This window comes from Melanerpes formicivorus, unplaced genomic scaffold, assembly GCF_026170545.1.
Source record: "Melanerpes formicivorus ecotype bairdi unplaced genomic scaffold, bMelFor1.0.p_v2 SCAF_13, whole genome shotgun sequence".
NCBI classification, from domain to species: domain Eukaryota; kingdom Metazoa; phylum Chordata; class Aves; order Piciformes; family Picidae; genus Melanerpes; species Melanerpes formicivorus.
This window is the reverse complement of record NW_027142365.1, coordinates 8,078,055-8,096,762: the sequence shown is the minus strand read 5'-3', so window position 1 is coordinate 8,096,762 and position 18,708 is coordinate 8,078,055. Positions and strand designations below refer to the sequence as shown.

Sequence of the window (18,708 nt, the reverse complement as noted above, 5' to 3'; positions counted from 1 at the left end):
GTATTTCACTTGATAAAAGGTTATGTAATTTTGCTTCATTTAGTTCTCATTTGATTTACTGCAGTTTCTTTCTGTTAAATGAATTATGAGGAATACTTAGAAAGTTTGCATTAGAGTGATTAAATAGTTGGGATGTTGTTAAGCATCTCTTTATCATCTGGGCTAGGCATTTGCAGTTTTCTGCTTATGGTTACATTACTTTTGAAGCCCTAAATACTTTGGTTTCAATAAATGTTCTAAAATGTTACTTATAAAGAACTGAGCCACTGTATGATACACACAAAAATGCATTTAAATAATTAAACCTAATTAGTACTGTAACTATGCTGGAAGACACCAACTATGTGTTTGCTCTGCTTTTCTGTTGACAACTAGAAAGAGCAAAATAGCTGGTTTTGGTCTGTTTGACAAGGGTGTTGGATCTGAAGCAAATGTTCTTAAAGGCTGATTATGTGTTTTGTGGTTGTTTTATGCCTTTTATATAATTTATTTGTATGGAGCAAATACACAGCATTGCTCCTAATCAGCACAAAGGCTTAGCTCTATGAATAATTTACCAATAAAACAGCAAACTTCCTTGGTTGAGCATCACTGAACTGAGAAATCAGCCCATTTGAAAGCTGTTAGATAAAGAAAGTCTGGGGATTTAGAAGAATGGCTTCTGATCTAGCAGTTGGAACACTTATAGTATCATAGTGTAGTATCAGTCAGGGTTGGGAGGGACCACAAGGATCATCTAGTTCCAACCCCCCTGCCATAGGCAGGGACACCCCACACTAGATCAGGCTGGCCAGAGCCTCATCCAGCCTGGTCTTAAAACACCTCCAGGGATGGGGCCTCGACCACCTCCCTGGACAACCCATTCCAGGGCTTCACCACTCTCATGGTGAAGAACTTCCTCCTCACATCCAGCCTGAATCTCCCCACCTCCAGCTTCATTCCATTCTTGTCTACTGAAATTTAGTCTATTTGTAGCTAGTGGGCTGCCTTCACTTTTATACTTCATACAATGATGCAAAATACAGCAGTTGTTTAGAAACAATTGTCCTACTGGTTTTCTTTGTCTTAAGGAAGGGTATTAACAGCAACTCTTGCATGTTTCTGGAGTTCTTGCAAAGACCAACTTGATTTCCATAGGTGTTTTTTTTTTTCATGTGTGTGTCTTTAAACTTAAGTGTTTTGAAATAAATCTGATTTAGAGATGTCCTTAACAAAGCTTTTTGTGGAAGGGTGAAGTTAAGGCTGGAATTCCAGCCCTAATTAAATAAAAACAACATCAGCTGAATAACAGGACAAGGGAAACAGACGGAAAGTTTGATCTGTTGAGCTTGTGTGAGGAGTTGAAGACAGATACACAAGTGTTAAATACACAAGGGTGCTTTTTTGTCTTCAAGTAATCATGATTCATCATAGCATCATAGTATCTGTCAGGGTTGGAAGGGACCACAAGGATCATCTAGTTCCAACCCCCCTGCCATGGGCAAGGACACCCCACAATAGATCAGGCTGGCCAGAGCCTCATCCAGCCTGGTCTTAAACACCTCCAGGGACGGGGCCTCGACCACCTCACTGGACAACCCATTCCAGGGCTTCACCACTCTCATGGGGAAGAACTTCCTCCTCACATCCAGCCTGAATCTCCCCACCTCCAGCTTCATTCCATTCCCCCTAGTCGTATCACTACCTGAGATCCTGAGATATTGACCTGATAAAAGGCAGTATTAGAATCCTATTAAAATCAGTGTTTGCCATTTCGAGTCACCCTCCCACCAACATTTTCTGACCAGATTGCATCCTGAGTTACGTGGATATTGGTGTCTTTTGTGTGTTACATCATCAGTTCTTGTTTTTCAGATGAGCAGAACTTTGTGCTCAGAGATGCTGAAGCTGAGGTGCTTTTCTGCTTTAGTCTAGAGGAGTCTTTAAAGAGAGCACAAGTAGCTCCACTGTTCAAGGTATGCAGTTTAAAAGGACATTTAAATACTTGGAGATTTTCAAACTGATGTTTTCAGCACTGGGACCACAACCTTTGTAGCTGAGGGCAATAAAGCACACTAGATAGGCACAAACTGACAAACTAAAATGTAAAACATGCTTCATGTTCTATTTCCTGCCTTAGAGAATTCAGAACATTGCTCCATCATTTGTAAAATGCCACTAAGGGAAGGGACTAATTCTTTTCAAAATCTATTTCTTGCTTTCTGGCTTGCTTTCTTAATTAGTAGCATCAGCCTGGTAGTCAAAACACTAGGCCATAAAAATGAGGGTGAGTGAGCTTGCACTTTAGCCTAAGGGAGTTCTAATCTGATTCTCCTTGAAGACTGCGCTTGCCACTAGGCTGTTTGCCAGGATGGTGCAAGATGGTTTTCATGGCCCTGGTTAAAATAGTGATCCAGTATCTGAAGATCCAAACTAGAAGAGATTCTTCAGTGTAACTGAATTTGAGACTTTTTCTTGAGGCAAACCACCTAAGAAGGAGATTTTTTACAACTCAGTTTAAGTACTATATTTCCCTTAGTTTTGCAGCGTAACTAGCAAGCTTGCCCCATGATCGTATAAGAATCATAGAATCAATAAGGTTGGAAAAGACCTCAAAGATCATCAAGTCCAACCTGTCACCCAAGACCTCATGACTACTAAACCATGGCACCAAGTGCTACGTCCAAGCCCCTCTTGAACACCTCCAGGGACAGTTGACTCCACAACCGCCCTGGGCAGCACATTCCAATGCCTAACAACTCTCTCTGTGAAGAGTCGCACAGTAATAAAACTTAATGCATTGTGGAAATCAGTTAACAAAATGGGTTTTTTCTTACTTATTCCTTTCTCTTTTTAGGGAAAATATTTTTACATTACACCTGGAATTTGTCCCAGTCTTTCCACCATGAAAGCTATTGTGGAGTGTGCGGGAGGAAAAGTGCTCTCCAAACAACCTTCCTTTCGAAAACTCATGGAGCATAAGCAGAACAAAGTGGGTGGAGCATTGCTTTCTAAAAATGACCAGCAGTATCTTGCTCTGTGTTATTCTGAGCTCACAATTAGTTTCTTTCATTTAGAGCTTGCCAGAGATAATCTTGATTTCCTGTGAAAATGACCTCCATTTGTGCCGAGAGTACTTTGCAAGAGGCATAGGTATGTATAAACTACCCAGGTAATTGGAACAGCATAGCTGGTATTTTGATTGAATTGAATTTAGTTTGATTATTGTACATATTTGTTACATTTCACATTCCTAGATTGTAGTTTTGCTCGTAAATGTGGCTTCATTTCCTTCCATTCCACTGAGCTAGTCTGGCAATTTTATTTTGGGGGGTAATTCTCTCAAATTAGTTGGGGGGGGCGAATTTCAACCCACCACAGAAGGCGTCTCCAGCAAAACACTAGCCAAAGCTGGGAGCTGCTGGCCTGCTTTTTTTGGCATGGAAACTGTTGGTGACTGTATGACTCTCCTGTTCACCTGCCTTGGTTTAGTGCAAGGCTAACCTGCCTGCTCCCCCAACACAAAAGTGAGGGGAAGAATAACACACACAACTCAGGGCTGAGACAAAGAGATAAGAGTTTAACCTAACATAAGATATCATAAGCACAATGTGTGATAACCTTAGCTAATAATCTAATTGATCTGGTTAGAGGGCTGGAGCACCTCTCCTATGAGGACGGACTGAGGGATTTGGGGCTGTTCAGTTTGGAGAAGAGAAGGCTCTGAGGGGACCCTAATTGTGGCCTTCCAGCATCTTAAGGAGGCCTACAAGAAAGCTGGGGGGGGGGGGAATTTTTACAGTGTAGGACTAGGGGGAATGGGAAAAAGAATAGAAATGGGTAGATTCAGATTGGATGTTAGGAAGAAGTTCTTCTCCATGAGGATGGTGAGACACTGGAACAGGCTGTCAAGGAGGTGGTAGAAGCCCCACCCCTGGAGGTTTTTAAGGCTGGGCTGGATGTGGCTCTGGGCAACCAGAGGCAGTGGGAGACAGAAGGTGACAGCCATAACAGCTACAGCATGGCTGTGCCTCCACTAGTAATGTTATTTTACAAGTATAGACATCTATTGAGGCTTTCAGATAATAATAGAGGAATACAAGCCATGAAGAAGCCTGAGCAAGCTGAGCGATGGGTATATCTAATCGAGGTATTTTATAGCTAAGTCACCATAAATCTCTGAAACAAGAAGCTTGAACCTGGAGCTTCAGTCCTTTGTGAGGCAAGATTACTACCTCAGTATTCATCAAGTTAGTTTAGCATTTGGGGGTTTTCATCTTAGCTATTTTTACTTCATTGTAGAACCCCAAAGCATGCTGTGTTTATTAACTTAAGATATACATGAGAGAGTCTCATACTTGCAGTGTGAAATGTGTGATGGCTCACAGTAGGGCCCTGGGAGTGGTGTGGCAATAGAGCCTTATGTGTGAAGAACAGAAGGATCAGAATGGCCCCTCCTGAGGCATGCACAGAAAGAGGGAGAATGTCTTTGTAGGGTGCAAACTGAATACCTGGTTTTGGTATTTCCAGATGTCCACAATGCTGAGTTTGTCCTGACTGGAGTGCTCACTCAAACACTGGATTATGAATCATATCCTTTTTGTGTAAAGACTGTGTGCTGCTTAGGGAAGTGTGGTTTACTGAAAGGTTTGGCTTTTTTTTCCCTTAATTAGGAACTAATTATTTAGAATTTCTTAGGCTGTGTAGTGTTTGCTTGATAGGAGCATAATAGTTTAACATCTACAAACCTAGAGTAAATTCCAAGTGGATTTAATTCCTGAAAGGAAATCCTTTGGTGGAAGTGGGAGGTAGGGTTGTTAGAAAGTGATAATAGTAGACTATTAAGCAACAGGAAAAAACATACCACCAAGGACAGTATTTGTGTTGAGTACTTGCAGATGAGGAAAATAGCTTTTTACTGAAGCAGATTCTGAGCCCTGTTTGTTAAACGTAGTGGAGGGCCCAGTAAGGGTTCTGTGTGTTTATGCATGTTAGGACTATTCAGTCTGGAGGAGAGGAGGCTCCAAGGAGACCTAATTGTGGCCTTCCAGTATCTTAAGGGGGCCTACAAGAAAGCTGGGGAGGGACTTTTTAGGTTGTCAGGTAATGATAGGACTAGGGGAAATGGAATTAAAAATAGAAATGGGTAGATTCAGATTGGATGTTAGGAAGAAGGTTTTCATCATGAGGGTGGTGAGACACTGGAACAGGTTTCCCAGGGAGGTGGTAGAAGCCTCATCCCTGAAGGTATTTAAGGCTAGGCTAGATGTGGCTGTGAGCAACCTGATGTAGTGTGAGGAGTCCCTGCCCATGGCATGGGGGTTGGAAATAGATCATCCTTGAGGTCCCGTTCAAGCCTAACAATTCTATGATTCTGTGTTTTCTATAGAAATTCTATTACGCAGTCACTTCCAAAATTGCTGTCTACAACTACCTGAAGGGTGGTTGTAGCCAGGAGGGGGTTGGTCTCTTCTCCCAGGCAACCAGCACCAGAACAAGAGGACACAGTCTCAAGCTCCACCAGGGGAAGTTTAGGCTGGAGTTGAGGAGAAAGTTTTTCACTGAGAGTCATTGGCCATTGGAATGTGCTGCCCAGGGAGGTGGTGGAGTCACCATCCCTGGAGGTGTTCAAGAGGGGATTGGACGTGGCACTTGGTGCCATGGTTTAGTCTTGAGGTCTGTGGTGACAGGTTGGACTTGCTGATCTCTGAGATTTCTTCCAACCTCGGTGATTCTATGAAAAGTTGTTTTTTTTCTTACCTACCACACGTACAAATTTACTTGATGGACAGCGAAAAACCTTACTGCTTCGGAATCCTTGGAGCTGTTCAGCCAGCCATCGCGCAAAGCAACTCCCGACTTCCTGTGGATGCCGTGTTCCAGCTGTTCTCCTAGGGATGCTGAGCAGTTGAAAGCAGGAAAGCAAAAATTAAAACTGCATCTTTTTTAGGATGTGTAATTTTGTTACGCTGAAACATAATTTACTATGTTTTGTATTATACTAGCGTTTGGAAAGAGCCCACTGCAGGTATCAGGATTTGCCCCTTTTTAACCCTTTTAATGTAAAAAACAAAAGATGGTACTTCAGCCAAAAGTGTCACTTGGATGTAAGAAGTTAAAGGGCTTGCTATATTAAATTATGGATGTTGCAGATGAAAATGTTTTGTACTTTATTTTTATTTCTTATACTCTATTTTCTTTTATATTGATATTTTGCCCACATTTTAAATAAATGTACTTTTAAATGTTTTACTCGATTTTAGTGGTCCTTCTTTGGTTGTTTTTTTTTATGAATGCTGTGCAACAGTGGCACTCTGGTAAGAGTAAATTACTCACAATCTTCTTCCAAGCAATGTAAAATTGTTTTAAGCTCAATCAGCAGGTATGGATGGGGCGCTTGGTGCCATGGTTTAGTTGATAAGATAGGTTGGACTCGATGATCTCAAAGGTCTTTTCCAACCGGGTTAATTCTCTCTTCTCTCTCCTCTCCTCTTCTTCTCTTCTCCTCTCCTCTTCTTCTCTTCTCCTCTCCTCTCCTCTTCTTCTCCTCTCCTCTCCTCTTCTTCTCCTCTCCTCTCCTCTTCTTCTCCTCTCCTCTCCTCTCCTCTCCTCTCCTCTTCTTCTCCTCTCCTCTCCTCTCCTCTCCTCTCCTCTCCTCTCCTCTCCTCTCCTCTCCTCTCCTCTCCTCTCCTCTCCTCTCCTCTCCTCTCCTCTCCTCTCCTCTCCTCTCCTCTCCTCTCCTCTCCTCTCCTCTCCTCTCCTCTCCTCTCCTCTCCTCTCCTCTCCTCTCCTCTCCTCTCCTCTCCTCTCCTCTCCTCTCCTCTCCTCTCCTCTCCTCTCCTCTCCTCTCCTCTCCTCTCCTCTCCTCTCCTCTCCTCTCCTCTCCTCTCCTCTCCTCTCCTCTCCTCTCCTCTCCTCTCCTCTCCTCTTCTTCTCCTCTCCTCTCCTCTCCTCTTCTTCTCCTCTCCTCTCCTCTCCTCTTCTTCTCCTCTCCTCTCCTCTCCTCTTCTTCTCCTCTCTTCTCCTCTCCTCTCCTCTTCTTCTCCTCTCCTCTCCTCTCCTCTCCTCTTCTTCTCCTCTCCTCTCCTCTCCTCTCCTCTCCTCTCCGAACCTCTCCGAACCTCTCCGAACCTCTCCGAACCTCTCCTCTCCGAACCTCTCCTCTCCTCTCCTCTCCTCTCCTCTCCGAACCTCTCCTCTCCTCTCCGAACCTCTCCTCTCCGAACCTCTCCTCTCCGAACCTCTCCTCTCCGAACCTCTCCTCTCCGAACCTCTCCTCTCCTCTCCGAACCTCTCCGAACCTCTCCTCTCCTCTCCTCTCCGAACCTCTCCTCTCCTCTCCGAACCTCTCCTCTCCTCTCCTCTCCGAACCTCTCCTCTCCTCTCCGAACCTCTCCTCTCCTCTCCTCTCCTCTCCGAACCTCTCCTCTCCTCTCCTCTCCGAACCTCTCCTCTCCGAACCTCTCCGAACCTCTCCTCTCCGAACCTCTCCTCTCCTCTCCTCTCCTCTTCTTCTCCTCTCCTCTCCTCTTCTTCTCCGAACCTCTCCTCTTCTTCTCCGAACCTCTCCTCTTCTTCTCCTCTCCTCTCCTCTTCTTCTCCTCTCCTCTCCTCTTCTTCTTCTCCTCTCCTCTCCTCTTCTTCTTCTCCTCTCCTCTCCTCTCCTCTCCTCTCCTCTCCTCTCCTCTCCTCTCCTCTCCTCTCTCTTCTTTCTCTCCTCTCTCTTCTTTCTCTCCTCTCTCTTCTTTCTCTCCTCTCTCTTCTTTCTCTCCTCTCTCTTCTTTCTCTCCTCTCTCTTCTTTCTCTCCTCTCTCTTCTTTCTCTCCTCTCTCTTCTTTCTCTCCTCTCTCTTCTTTCTCTCCTCTCTCTTCTTTCTCTCCTCTCTCTTCTTTCTCTCCTCTCTCTTCTTTCTCTCCTCTCTCTTCTTTCTCTCCTCTCCTTTCTCTCCTCTTTCCTTTTCTCATCCTCTTCTATTCCTATTCTATCCTATGTTTTAATATATGAAATCCCAGTGCTTTATAGGGAGATCATTGTAAGTGTTTATATATGTGCTTACTGAAACAAAGCAGCAGCCTGAAGGAAGGGAAAACTATAGCCTTGCCTAAAACCTAACTATAACCTTACACTGTTGTGCTAACTTTTGTTTGTATAGTGAGTTTTCCTAAAATAAATATTAAAGAAACAGTCTCCTGAATCCATATTCAGTTGTATTTCTAATAATCTGACTTTACCCATTTTAATCAGTTTAGATTCTAGTAGATTAATAAAAGTCATCATACAAGTATTTATACATTCTTAAATCAGCAAGCCATTCAGCTCTGGTAAGGGAGTGCAGATGTTCCCTTGTCTGCACCACCCCCTGTGAACCAATCACAGGACATCTCCAAACACAAGATCAACAAATACTTTAAACAAGACTTCAGCTCATTTCCCTCCCCCCCCCAAGCATTTTGTATATTTATGCAGAATCATTTGACAGGGAAGCTTTTACAAATACACTGTCATTAAACAGAGGTAAGCTGCTATTTTTACCTGTAGGTAAAGCATTCTACAGAGATACTGCCAATTTCAAATCTCTCTTGCGCTGTGGCTCACAGTGTAACTCCACCTGGTAATTTGAGCACTTATTTCTGTTGCCTTTCTTTCCTCTTCCTCAGTTCAGTCAAATGCTCAAGGGACTTGCAAATTCAAGCTGTAAGAACACAGCAGTAGTAAATTTGAAGCTATGTGAAATCCCACAGAGGTCAGTACTGGGCCTGTTACTGCTGGCTCTGGCTTCCTCAGCTGGCCTCAGTTTGCTGTTTGTTGTAAGCAGTAGTGGGCTGCATGACGATAACAAGAAGAATGGTAACATTGCTGTCATTTGTTTAGGTGACAAAATATAAATGAGGATGTTATGCTTTGGCTCCAGATGGTCTTGAGAGAATGGGATGTTGAAAAGGTATGGTACAAGGTGGAAGAAGATGGTACCCAAGTACCATGTATTTGTGACAGCAGAGATACTTGCTTTCTCTCAGTGTGATGTTCAGCTCTCTGTAATAGTTTCCTCTTCACTACAAGAGAGATTACAAAAGAGTCTTCACCATGGAGGCCTAAGGCTGGAAGTTGATGACATAATTTTACACTTTAAATTTTAATGATAGTAAAAAGAGGAGGACTGCAGTGAGAGTTAATTGTTGCTTGATGAGTTGTTGTGCAAATGACTGTATCCGTTCAGACATGTAGACCTGGCAGGTTTTGGTGTCCCTTTACTGTTGGTGGAGGAAGAGAGCATCTCTGAAATCTGACTCCCAGTCTCCTGCAGAGTTCACATCTCATTTGTTTGGCAAACTAGTTTAGGTATCTGTGTTAGAACATTGAAAATAGGTGAGCTGAATCCCACCCTGAAGAACATCAGTCATACATTGCGTAATGGAAAGAAAAGTAACACCTTTTTCTTGTGTTGTGTCTCCCTCAAGCACACTCCGGCATGTGTAATGTTTACATTATCTAAAGCTATATATAATCTCTGTTTGCTTTAGACTTTCCTCATCAAACTGGTTACCAGGTTGCAGAAAGGGTTTTGTTTTTTTGGTTTCTTTTTCCTTTAAAACAAACACCAGCTAGTGCAGCTTTTGGACTTTTGAAACAAATATGATACACAAAACCTCTTAACTTGAATGAATGCTTTCTCCCTGTCACACATTCAGTAAATCATCTGCATGCCTCAAGCGCTGTGTTGCCCTATCAAATGTAAATACTGGTCTCAGAAAGAGATAGGTGAGTCACTGTTTTAACTGTGTTGGAAATCAAACACAAGGTGTGTGACTTTACAGGACTGGGTTCTGGAAGCTAAAAGACCTCCTAAAACAGCTTTCTGCAGAATGGAACCTGGTGGGAGAGTCAGAAACCATTTCTGAACCCACTGCACCTTGTGCCTCAGCAGCCCCAACTGCTGGACTCAAACCCACATTTATGCCTCAACAAGAGTTCTCACCTTCTTTAGGATTTAATCCTTTGTGTTTCCTACAACAAAGCAGTGCTGGGGATGTACAACACTTTTGACAAAGACTGCTAGAGGTAAGAGACAGGTGAATGCAATAGCATCTGAAAGGTAGATTGCCTCATGAAAACTATCCAAAATGCTGTCAGCACATAGAGAAGCTTGAAGAAAACTGAATGCAATCATGGAACAAATGAACCCTGTGGGAAACGTGAGTGGTAATGCATCTGTTTCATCATCAGTGGAGACAGTGTGTTTATTTAGCCAACATACAAATATGACTGATTTGATTAACCTTTCAATTAGAGTGAAAAACAGAACCTGCCAAGAAATAGTCATTCAAGAACCACAGGAGCTGTCCATAGCCAACTGGCTTGCACAGATGTTACTGTGCATGTGATTAGTGCTGGAGATGGAGTATGCTGGTGCTAGAGTGCTGTTATGAACATGCTTTTCCTTTAGTGGAAGGTGATAATGCTTAAGTGTCTATCTGATCCTGCCTCTTGCACTCAGGGGAAAAATAGTGCCTTTCATGTTCCTTAGTTGCTTTCAGAAGCATTAGGTCCAAAACATGGGCTTGTGTTCTTCGTAGAAAATCTATCCTGCTGAAGCAGTATTTTAAATATAGGCCATGTCCATGACAGTGGAGACATTTCATTAGTTATCATCTGCCAGTCAAGGAGATGATAACCACTCGTTACTCTGCAACATTCTTTGTCATGAGACATGAAGCAGGCTTGTAGAAGACAGTTGTAGAAGTGCAGCTAGAAGAGAGTAGGTCAGGGGTTTGATACCTGGAAGACTGGAGGCAACATAACCTCTATGGACATTTGGTTTCTGTATTTTTCCACCCTCAAGGTAAATAAGCTATCCCCACACCTAACCAGAGTGTTCATTGGTCTACAAGTGGCTATCGATGCTAATTTCATCACCATGTGCCTTTTGTCTTCCTTCCAGTCTCCTGGAGGGTAGTCAGCAGTAGTGCTGGAGGCTACAGGTGCTTCCTTCTTGTTGCTTTCTTAAATTCTAGCATGGATCCTGAAGATTAAGTAAAAATGCTTTCTAGTTGTCAGGATTCCCAGATGTCTCTGAGCCTAGCTGGTGCTGTGGCATGTACAGACCATGGACCAGCGTTTCTAACAGCAGGGGTACCTACACAATGTATTGCATGCTGATGCTAATGACGGTACTCCCACAGTCAATACACTGAGCTTGCTGCCCACCCAAGCTCTTCAGAAGAGAACACAATCTGGAGCAGGCTATGCTAGCACCAGGCACATGGGTTAGGAAAGTGCCTGCTTTTTGTTAACAAAGCAACCTGGTCTCCTTGAAATGTAACAGGCACCTCCTGAGGGAAAGGCATGCTCAAAACGCTTCCACAGCGGGATACAGGAGCTTTCCCGAGAGTGAAGAGCGACTGTGTGAGCCCCTGGGTAGTGCACAGAGCTCTGCCAAGGGAATTTAAACTTGCAGAATAAGTATGTAGGCAGTTGGGAAGAGTGAGTGACACTTGGAAAATATATTCCCACCCTTATCAATATGGTACATTCCTTGGATCCTCAAGCAGCTTTTTGTCAGAAGGAGACCAAGCTGTGTCTGCCAGGGAGAAAGCCTGGTAAAGCGGGGGGGGGGGGACACCAGAGGAGACATATCAGACACAACTTTGAAGGAACTCAGGTTTCCTCTACAAGGAGAAAAAAGACCAAGCCAAACAAAAAACCCTAATCCTATTTTAAGCATAAGAGGTCAAATGTTATTGGCATGTCAATAAAACTGTCAAATGAAACATCTACATCAAAGATAAAATGGTTTCCCTCCCTGCTCTCTATTGCGTTAAGGGACCGGTCCTCGCTTGGTTTCATTCAGCTCGGGATGTTGGAGGTATAAGAGATTGATTGTTCAGTCCTTTGGTTCCTTCCAGATACCAAAAATATCTTAAGCAATGGTACCTCTTCACTGTTTTCATGGCTTTGGGAATTTGACATTTAAATCTGGTAAACTCACATCTTCTTTTGGACAACAAATGTGGCCTACAATCCCTGTGTGCTGTACACAGACTCTGTGAGAGAAGATAGAGAAATGGCTTTGTCAGAAGAGATCTGCATTTCAGCTACACTTGGGAAATCAGGGTAAACCCATGGAGCTTCCTTTCCAGAAGCCAGACTGGACCAGAGAAAAGGAGAGAAGCTCAGTGATAGATCAGCCAACAGTGCAAGTAAAGGCAGTTAGCCTTCCCAGGAGAAACCTGGAAGGGAAACGTGAGCATTTCAAACCTGCTCAGACCTGGCTATGTTCTGTTAAAGCAATAAAATATTTTCAAAGGAGAAAAAAATATGGGAGAGAATAATTTGATATTTTATGTGATGGTTGCTTCTAGTCCTGCATGGGGAGAGGTAAACTGGAGCCAGTAGGCCACCCTGGAGATAGGTTTGAGTTGGGAAAGGTTACAAAGTTAAGAGTGCTGGCTGAACTGGGGTAACTGCTGGCTGTGTGCTCAAGGCATTGACAGACACGGGGTAAACCAGCTTCACTGTGCCTGCAGTGAAGTGTTGCTGTTTCACCTAGGTCAAGTGCATCCATAGAGCTCTTCTGTGGCAATTCTCGCCAGTGCTACAGCTGAATATTGCTGTAGCTACAGCAGTACTACACCTGAGTGCACTTCTGCACTCTAAGCCCAGCAGGAGGAAAGCCTGCAGGAGAGACCCCACAGGCATGACTGAAATGCACTGTGAGGAAAAGAGTGGAAATAAAACACAGGCGTTCTTCCACTTCCAGAATCCTTCAGCTGGGAGGCTTAATGGTTACCATTCACATCACCTAAGGGGGGAACTCAGAGGAGCTGTGGTTCAAGGCACACTTAAATCACCTTTTTAACAGTGATTCAAACACTGCAAACCTATCTTTCCTATTTCTGATTCTACCTGACCTGAATGAGAACAAGACTGCCATCTCCCTGGCACTCCTACTCCCTTTGCTGCCCACTCCCTTTGCTTCTCACGCAGTGGTTTTCAAGTCTGTGCTTCTTACCTTCCCCTTTTACACTGTGTCCCCCTCCCACATGGCAGAAATGGCCATGTATTTAACTCTATTTAACTCTCATTGGGCTGGAAATTGCTTTACCTGTCCCTCTCCACACCTCCCCCCCAATGCCACCATATTTTTGACAGAGAGCCCAACACAATATATAAGCCATTCAGGATATTAAAAACGCTACTGAGGACATTAGAAGTAATATACTTTGTGTCCTCAGTCTCTAAACCCTCCAGGATGCTGTCTGCAGCATGAACAACAGCTCTCATTTCCTTCTGTGCCCTTTGACTTGCCTGTGCCTCACATAAGCATGGGGTCAGTGCACTGCTCCAGAGAGGAAATCAAGCAGTTTGCTCACTGCTAAGCTCCCCAGAGTTGGGTGTTTTGGGTTTTTTTTTTTGCAACAGATATTCCAACATTGCTGTTTGATAGAGCCTTTCCCTCTCAGTCAGCAGTGACTGATATGGCTTCATTTCCTCTCTTACCACCCCAAGAAGTCTTTTCATTGCAAATTGCATTTCTACTCCCATGGAACAGGCAATATAATAAAACCCAGTTATTAAAAGAAGTATCTCTCTGGATCTTGGAGACAGAAGTTAGGTAGAAGAAAACAACGTTCCTAAAGTACTGATTTGTTTTGCTGTAAAGTAGCAACACACCTGAAATACAAACTGATCAAATGCAGGCTCCACCCTGGAGCCTGCAAATGCCAGGATCAACAAACCCCTTGGAAGCACTGTTACAGCTGCAGTGGCCCAAAAATGGCAGAGAAAACTTTATGAAGCAGGTATCTCCTGCTAGAAGTGCTAATGGGGGTGATCAAAGTGGCCAAGCTCTGGATCATGTGTGCACCTGGAGAAAGGCTTTTGTTACTGAAAGCTCCTCTATTTTATCTGGTGATACCATCTGATTAAGTAAAAGACATCATCCTTCCCAGCACTTGCTCCCTTACATCTGTGAGCTGGGCTGTGTGAATCCCTGAGATCATCAGTCATGGGCAATACAAGGGCAAGAGAACAAAACTTGCCCACGGGCTAGAGCCGCACTGCTTCCCTGTGCAGATCATTTCAAATTACAGACTATTTTCAGAAACATTTATGTCCCATGGATGTGAGTGTCAGGGGCTTTCAAAGAACCAAGAAAGGTCTAACAGCTAAACAAAATACTGGGCTCAATATTTGGGTCAGTCAGAACAAGGAAATGCAAGAGATGCGATCATAGATGCTGGGATGTGCTCCAAAGAACTGAGTCATCAGCCTGAAGCTGAAACACCTGAGCACCCTGTGGAGGCACAGTACTGCTTGCTTTGAAACAGAGGCAGGGATAATGCCAAGAAGTGTGGAAACTTTGTGCTAGTGCCTCTGAGCAATGCTGGAAAATGTACCCTGCAAACACCTGGGCTAACCCCTCCTGAGAGAAGTTGAAGTTCCTGCTTTAAGCACCTCCTGCATGAGTGGGCTGAGAAAGGGGAGAAGTCTAAGTGTCCTACAAAGGGCAGTCAGGAAAACTGCAGCTTTGATGGCACCATCCTATAAAATCAGAAAGCACAGCAAAACAAATAAAAACAGAAGACAAGCATTTTTTTCTGCCTACAAAGAGCATAATTCCATTTCTTCCCCTCTGGAAAATCCCCATACCAAAACCTGACTTACAATGTTGTATTTTAGTTGGAAAAAGATGTTCCCTGGGCTTCTCTGCCAACTTCCCTTCCAGTTCCATGCTCTGCCAGCTTGTAGTGAATCCCAATTTCAGCATGGATGAAAACTCATAATAGCTCAGCAGCATTAAAGATGAATAACAATATCTCTGCCTCATTTCTTCCGTTCATAACACACAGAGAATGTGCAGCTTACTTTAATACAACAGTGACTCTGTGTAACAATGCTGCCTGCACAGAAGAAAATGCTGATAGTCTGTTACAGTGTGATGTTCTTTAAGTCCTGGCTGAATGTTTGTCACCTGTCCTCTTTCAAACTGTAGGTCAAGACACATTCCTGGTGTCTGAAAAGCTCTGCAGTCATTCATCATCCACAGCTTCAGCCTCTGTGAGTGATAAATTACCAGTTAACATGCATGGGGCAGAGGTTTCCATCACAACTATTGCTTGCAGCTCCTCAGCATACTGTTTCTCCTACACAAACAGGTACTGCCAGGCCCTTTTAAAGGCTGATGGTAATAGACAGTGTCACCAAGTACATGTTACGGGCAGAGCAACACGCTGCTTTCTCAATGAAACTGACTGCAGGTAACTTTGTCTACATGTAGCCCATACCTGGGGCTGAACTATAGCAGCTGCTCTATCATCCAATGACCCCTCCACAGCAGAGAAGGGGAACCAGGCAAAGAAGAGAAGATTCATAGGTTGAAATGAAACTGGATTAATGACACAACCAAACTGATACCAATGTCAACACAAGATATATAAAACTATTTTCAGCCCAGCAGAGGTGCAGCAGTGACACTGAACAGGAAGGCAATCCTTGAGAGCAGGAAGAAGAGCAGGGTAAGGAAAAATCTAAGGAGGAAGCCCTACCAGGAGACTCTTTTCTCCACAGGAAACCTCTTCCTTTATAGCGAGTGTGGTGCTAATGGTCTGGGATACACCTGTGAGCCAACTCCAGTCAGCTGTCCTGGCTGACTCAGAACTGCTGACGGCCTAAAGTCCACAGCTGGCCTGGGATTCTGTCCCAACAAAACCAGGACCAACTTCTAACAGGAAAAAAGGGATCATTTATACTGTGTGGTCATGACAAGGGCAAGGATGCTCCCTTCTGGAAAGCGGGAGGGAATTGCAACACATCTCCCTGCCACCTCCCACCTACACCTCATATCTTCCTGCTCTGCTCTTTAACTTAGGGCTCCCTGTGCATAAGTACAGCCAAATCCTCAGCATTAGAAGCAGCCCTGAACATGAGAGTGTTTTACTTTGGGACAGCATAGAAAAGCATGCTTGGAGGGGCCAGATTGTGTAGTGGTGTCTTGCTCTGGCAAGAGCCTGCTAAGCTTGTTTATTGTGTTTCTTGGTTTTCTTGGGCACTGCAGGCTGGCAGAACACTCTGTTCTAGATGTTCACCTGCTGCTACACACTGTGCTGGTTTGAGCCTTAAGTGAAGTTTAAATTTCAAATGATAACAGACTGAGAATTCCCCTCCCCCACCTTTTCCTAGTAAGGAAAGGGAAAGAAAAGGGAAAAAAGGGAAAATAAAAGGGGTAGGGAAAAGGGAAGGAGGTAAATCTATGAAAGAAATAGTCTGGAATCATTTTGGATGTAGGAGAAGTAAATTTTGTAACAAAATGAATATATAGCAATAACAGGGAGGGTTTCACAAGGGTAAGGGGTAAGGATAAATAGGAAAACATACAAAAGCAAGCCTGGGTGGCCTTGCATTTCCCTGGATGTAAGTGGATTCAAGTCCTTTAGAGAGCGTGGAAGCAGCTTGGAGAGAACCAAGTCCAAACACATGGTCAGCCCAGGAAGCCAGCAGCAGCTGATCTTTGGAGCAGGTAAAGCAAGACAAAGAGCAACAGCAGCCAATATCCCCCTTTTCATAGGCTTGCTGGACAGGAAGGGGGAGTGGAATAGACCACGGAGGGCCTTCCCCCTGGGAGGGGGAAAACCTCTCTGCTCACCTGGATGAAGTTTCTTTTGTCCTTGTGGGGGACTGGGTTCTTTCAGCCCCCACCCAGGATGAGTGTAACCCAACACACACAGAGCAAATCAAAAGCTGATGAGAAGCAAGCCACTTACAGACAGGTTTATTAATTGGGATTGATTGTTTATATATCCATCATCACAACTTCAAATGCCAGACACATATGTCCCTCCTGTACGAATATATCTATTTATATCCAATGCTAATGAGCATTAAACATTTATCTAAAGCTCTACATTTGACTCTCATGGGCTGCTGAGACATTCATATGCTGAGACTCCCAAAGACACATCCTTGTCTCTCATACAGCTCACCTGCCATAAAGCTCTTGAGTGCAAGGCCATGACTCTAGTGATGGATAAAGTCATTGTAATGACTTCTCTAGGCTCTCTGTCCTCTCTGATGCTCCTGCAGCATGCAGAAGTGATTATCATAGTATCATAGTATCATTCAGGGTTGGAAGGGACCACAAGGATCATCTAGTTCCAACCCCCCTGCCATGGGCAGGGACACCCCACACTAGATCAGCCTGGCCAGAGCCTCATCCAGCCTGCTCTTAAACACCTCCAGGGACGGGGCCTCAACCACCTCCCTGGACAACCCATTCCAGGGTTTCACCACTCTCATGGTGAAGAACCTCCTCCTCACATCCAGCCTGAATCTCCCCACCTCCAGCTTCATTCCATTCCCCCTAGTCCTATCACTACCTGAGATCCTGATTATCTGTGTGAAGACTATCTGAAATGGTGTAGTTATGTGAACACCAACACTCAATATTGCTGCCCCAGAGAGCTTGGGACCCAGAGGCAGATTTGAGATTTATGACATTTAAAATACATCTCTGCAGTCCAGATTGGGGAAGGTTAAACTTAAGCATATTTTCAAGATCTTATTATCAGCCACAGAGCTAGAAAAATGTTTTTAACTGTGAATTAGATAACTTAAGAAGTTTGTGTTACTCTTAGAATCATCAAATGGTTTGGGTTAGCAGGCACTTTTGAACATTATCTTGTTCTATCCCTTTGCCATGGGCAAGGACATCTTCTGCTAGATCAGGTTGCTCAAAGCCCCATCCAGCCTGATGTAAAAAACACTTCCAGAGATGGTCCAGCCACGAGTTCACTGAGCAACTTGTTGCAGTGCCTTAATCTATCATAAAAACTTTCTTCACTCAGTCATAGGAGAGATGTTCCAGCTCTCCTGTCATCTTTATGGCCCTCCTCTGGACCCACTCTAACAGATCTCTCGCTTTCTTGTTCTGGGAGCTCCAGAACTGAATGCAATATTCCAGGTGGAGTCTCACCAGAGTAAAAAACAAGAAGAGAACCTTTGAACTGCTGGCTATGCTTCTTATGATGCAGGCCTGGATGCAATTGGCCTTTGGTGTTGTGAGCACACATTGAGAACTCGTTGTAAACGTTTCAGCTATTCCCCATGGTGCTGCTCACAATCCAATAATTCCTGAGCTTTTTTACACTGCATATTGCCCCAACCCAGGTGCAGGACATCGTGCTTGGTGACTTCAGCTTTAGTTGAAAGTATAATTGCCACCAAAGCCACAGTGAGCTGGGGAGGTGCCAGCTTTTGCAGCCTTAGTATCTCTTTCGTGTGCCAGGTTGAAAAAAATCTTACTCTGTGTGCTTAGCTGTCACTGCTGGGTGGTGAGCTCTTCATAAGGCAGAGAAAGCAGGATTCATGACAGTAATTGAGTCCTCCAAAAAAAAAAAATCCTGTTGTATCTTGGGTATGAAATGCCTAATCAAATCATGTTTACTGCTCAGCACCAGGCTGCTAATTTGCTTTGATTTAGAACTTAAAAAGATAATTGCAGATCTGTGTGTCTGTGTAGGTTGCTGTGGAAAGTCTTTCCTCCTTGTTTAATAAGCAGCCTGGTAATATGGACTGTAGTAATTTGACTTCCATTTCTCCATATGATTGATTTTAGTCCCTCTGTTAGAGGTAGATATTGAGACAGGAAATCTGTGTCCTCACACCACAGGCACAGGGTAGAAGATGGGGAGCTGAGAAACAGCTTCCTCTCATGGGATCTATGGGATTCCCCTT

At 44.0% G+C, this 18,708-nt stretch overlaps 1 protein-coding gene across 1 annotated transcript in view; it reads left to right on the top strand.

The window, feature by feature from the left end:
* The window catches only part of PAXIP1 (PAX interacting protein 1), a 31,932-nt gene extending 25,696 nt beyond the window's left edge, over positions 1-6,236 (top strand). The window contains exons 17-21 of the mRNA XM_068145996.1: positions 1,855-1,955; positions 2,837-2,971; positions 3,057-3,132; positions 4,510-4,570; positions 5,749-6,236. Of these exons, the coding sequence (XP_068002097.1) occupies positions 1,855-1,955; positions 2,837-2,971; positions 3,057-3,132; positions 4,510-4,570; positions 5,749-5,764 (389 nt within the window). The 3' untranslated portion in view covers positions 5,765-6,236. The remainder of the gene's footprint in view (positions 1-1,854; positions 1,956-2,836; positions 2,972-3,056; positions 3,133-4,509; positions 4,571-5,748) is intronic.
* The last annotated feature ends 12,472 nt before the right edge of the window (positions 6,237-18,708 follow it).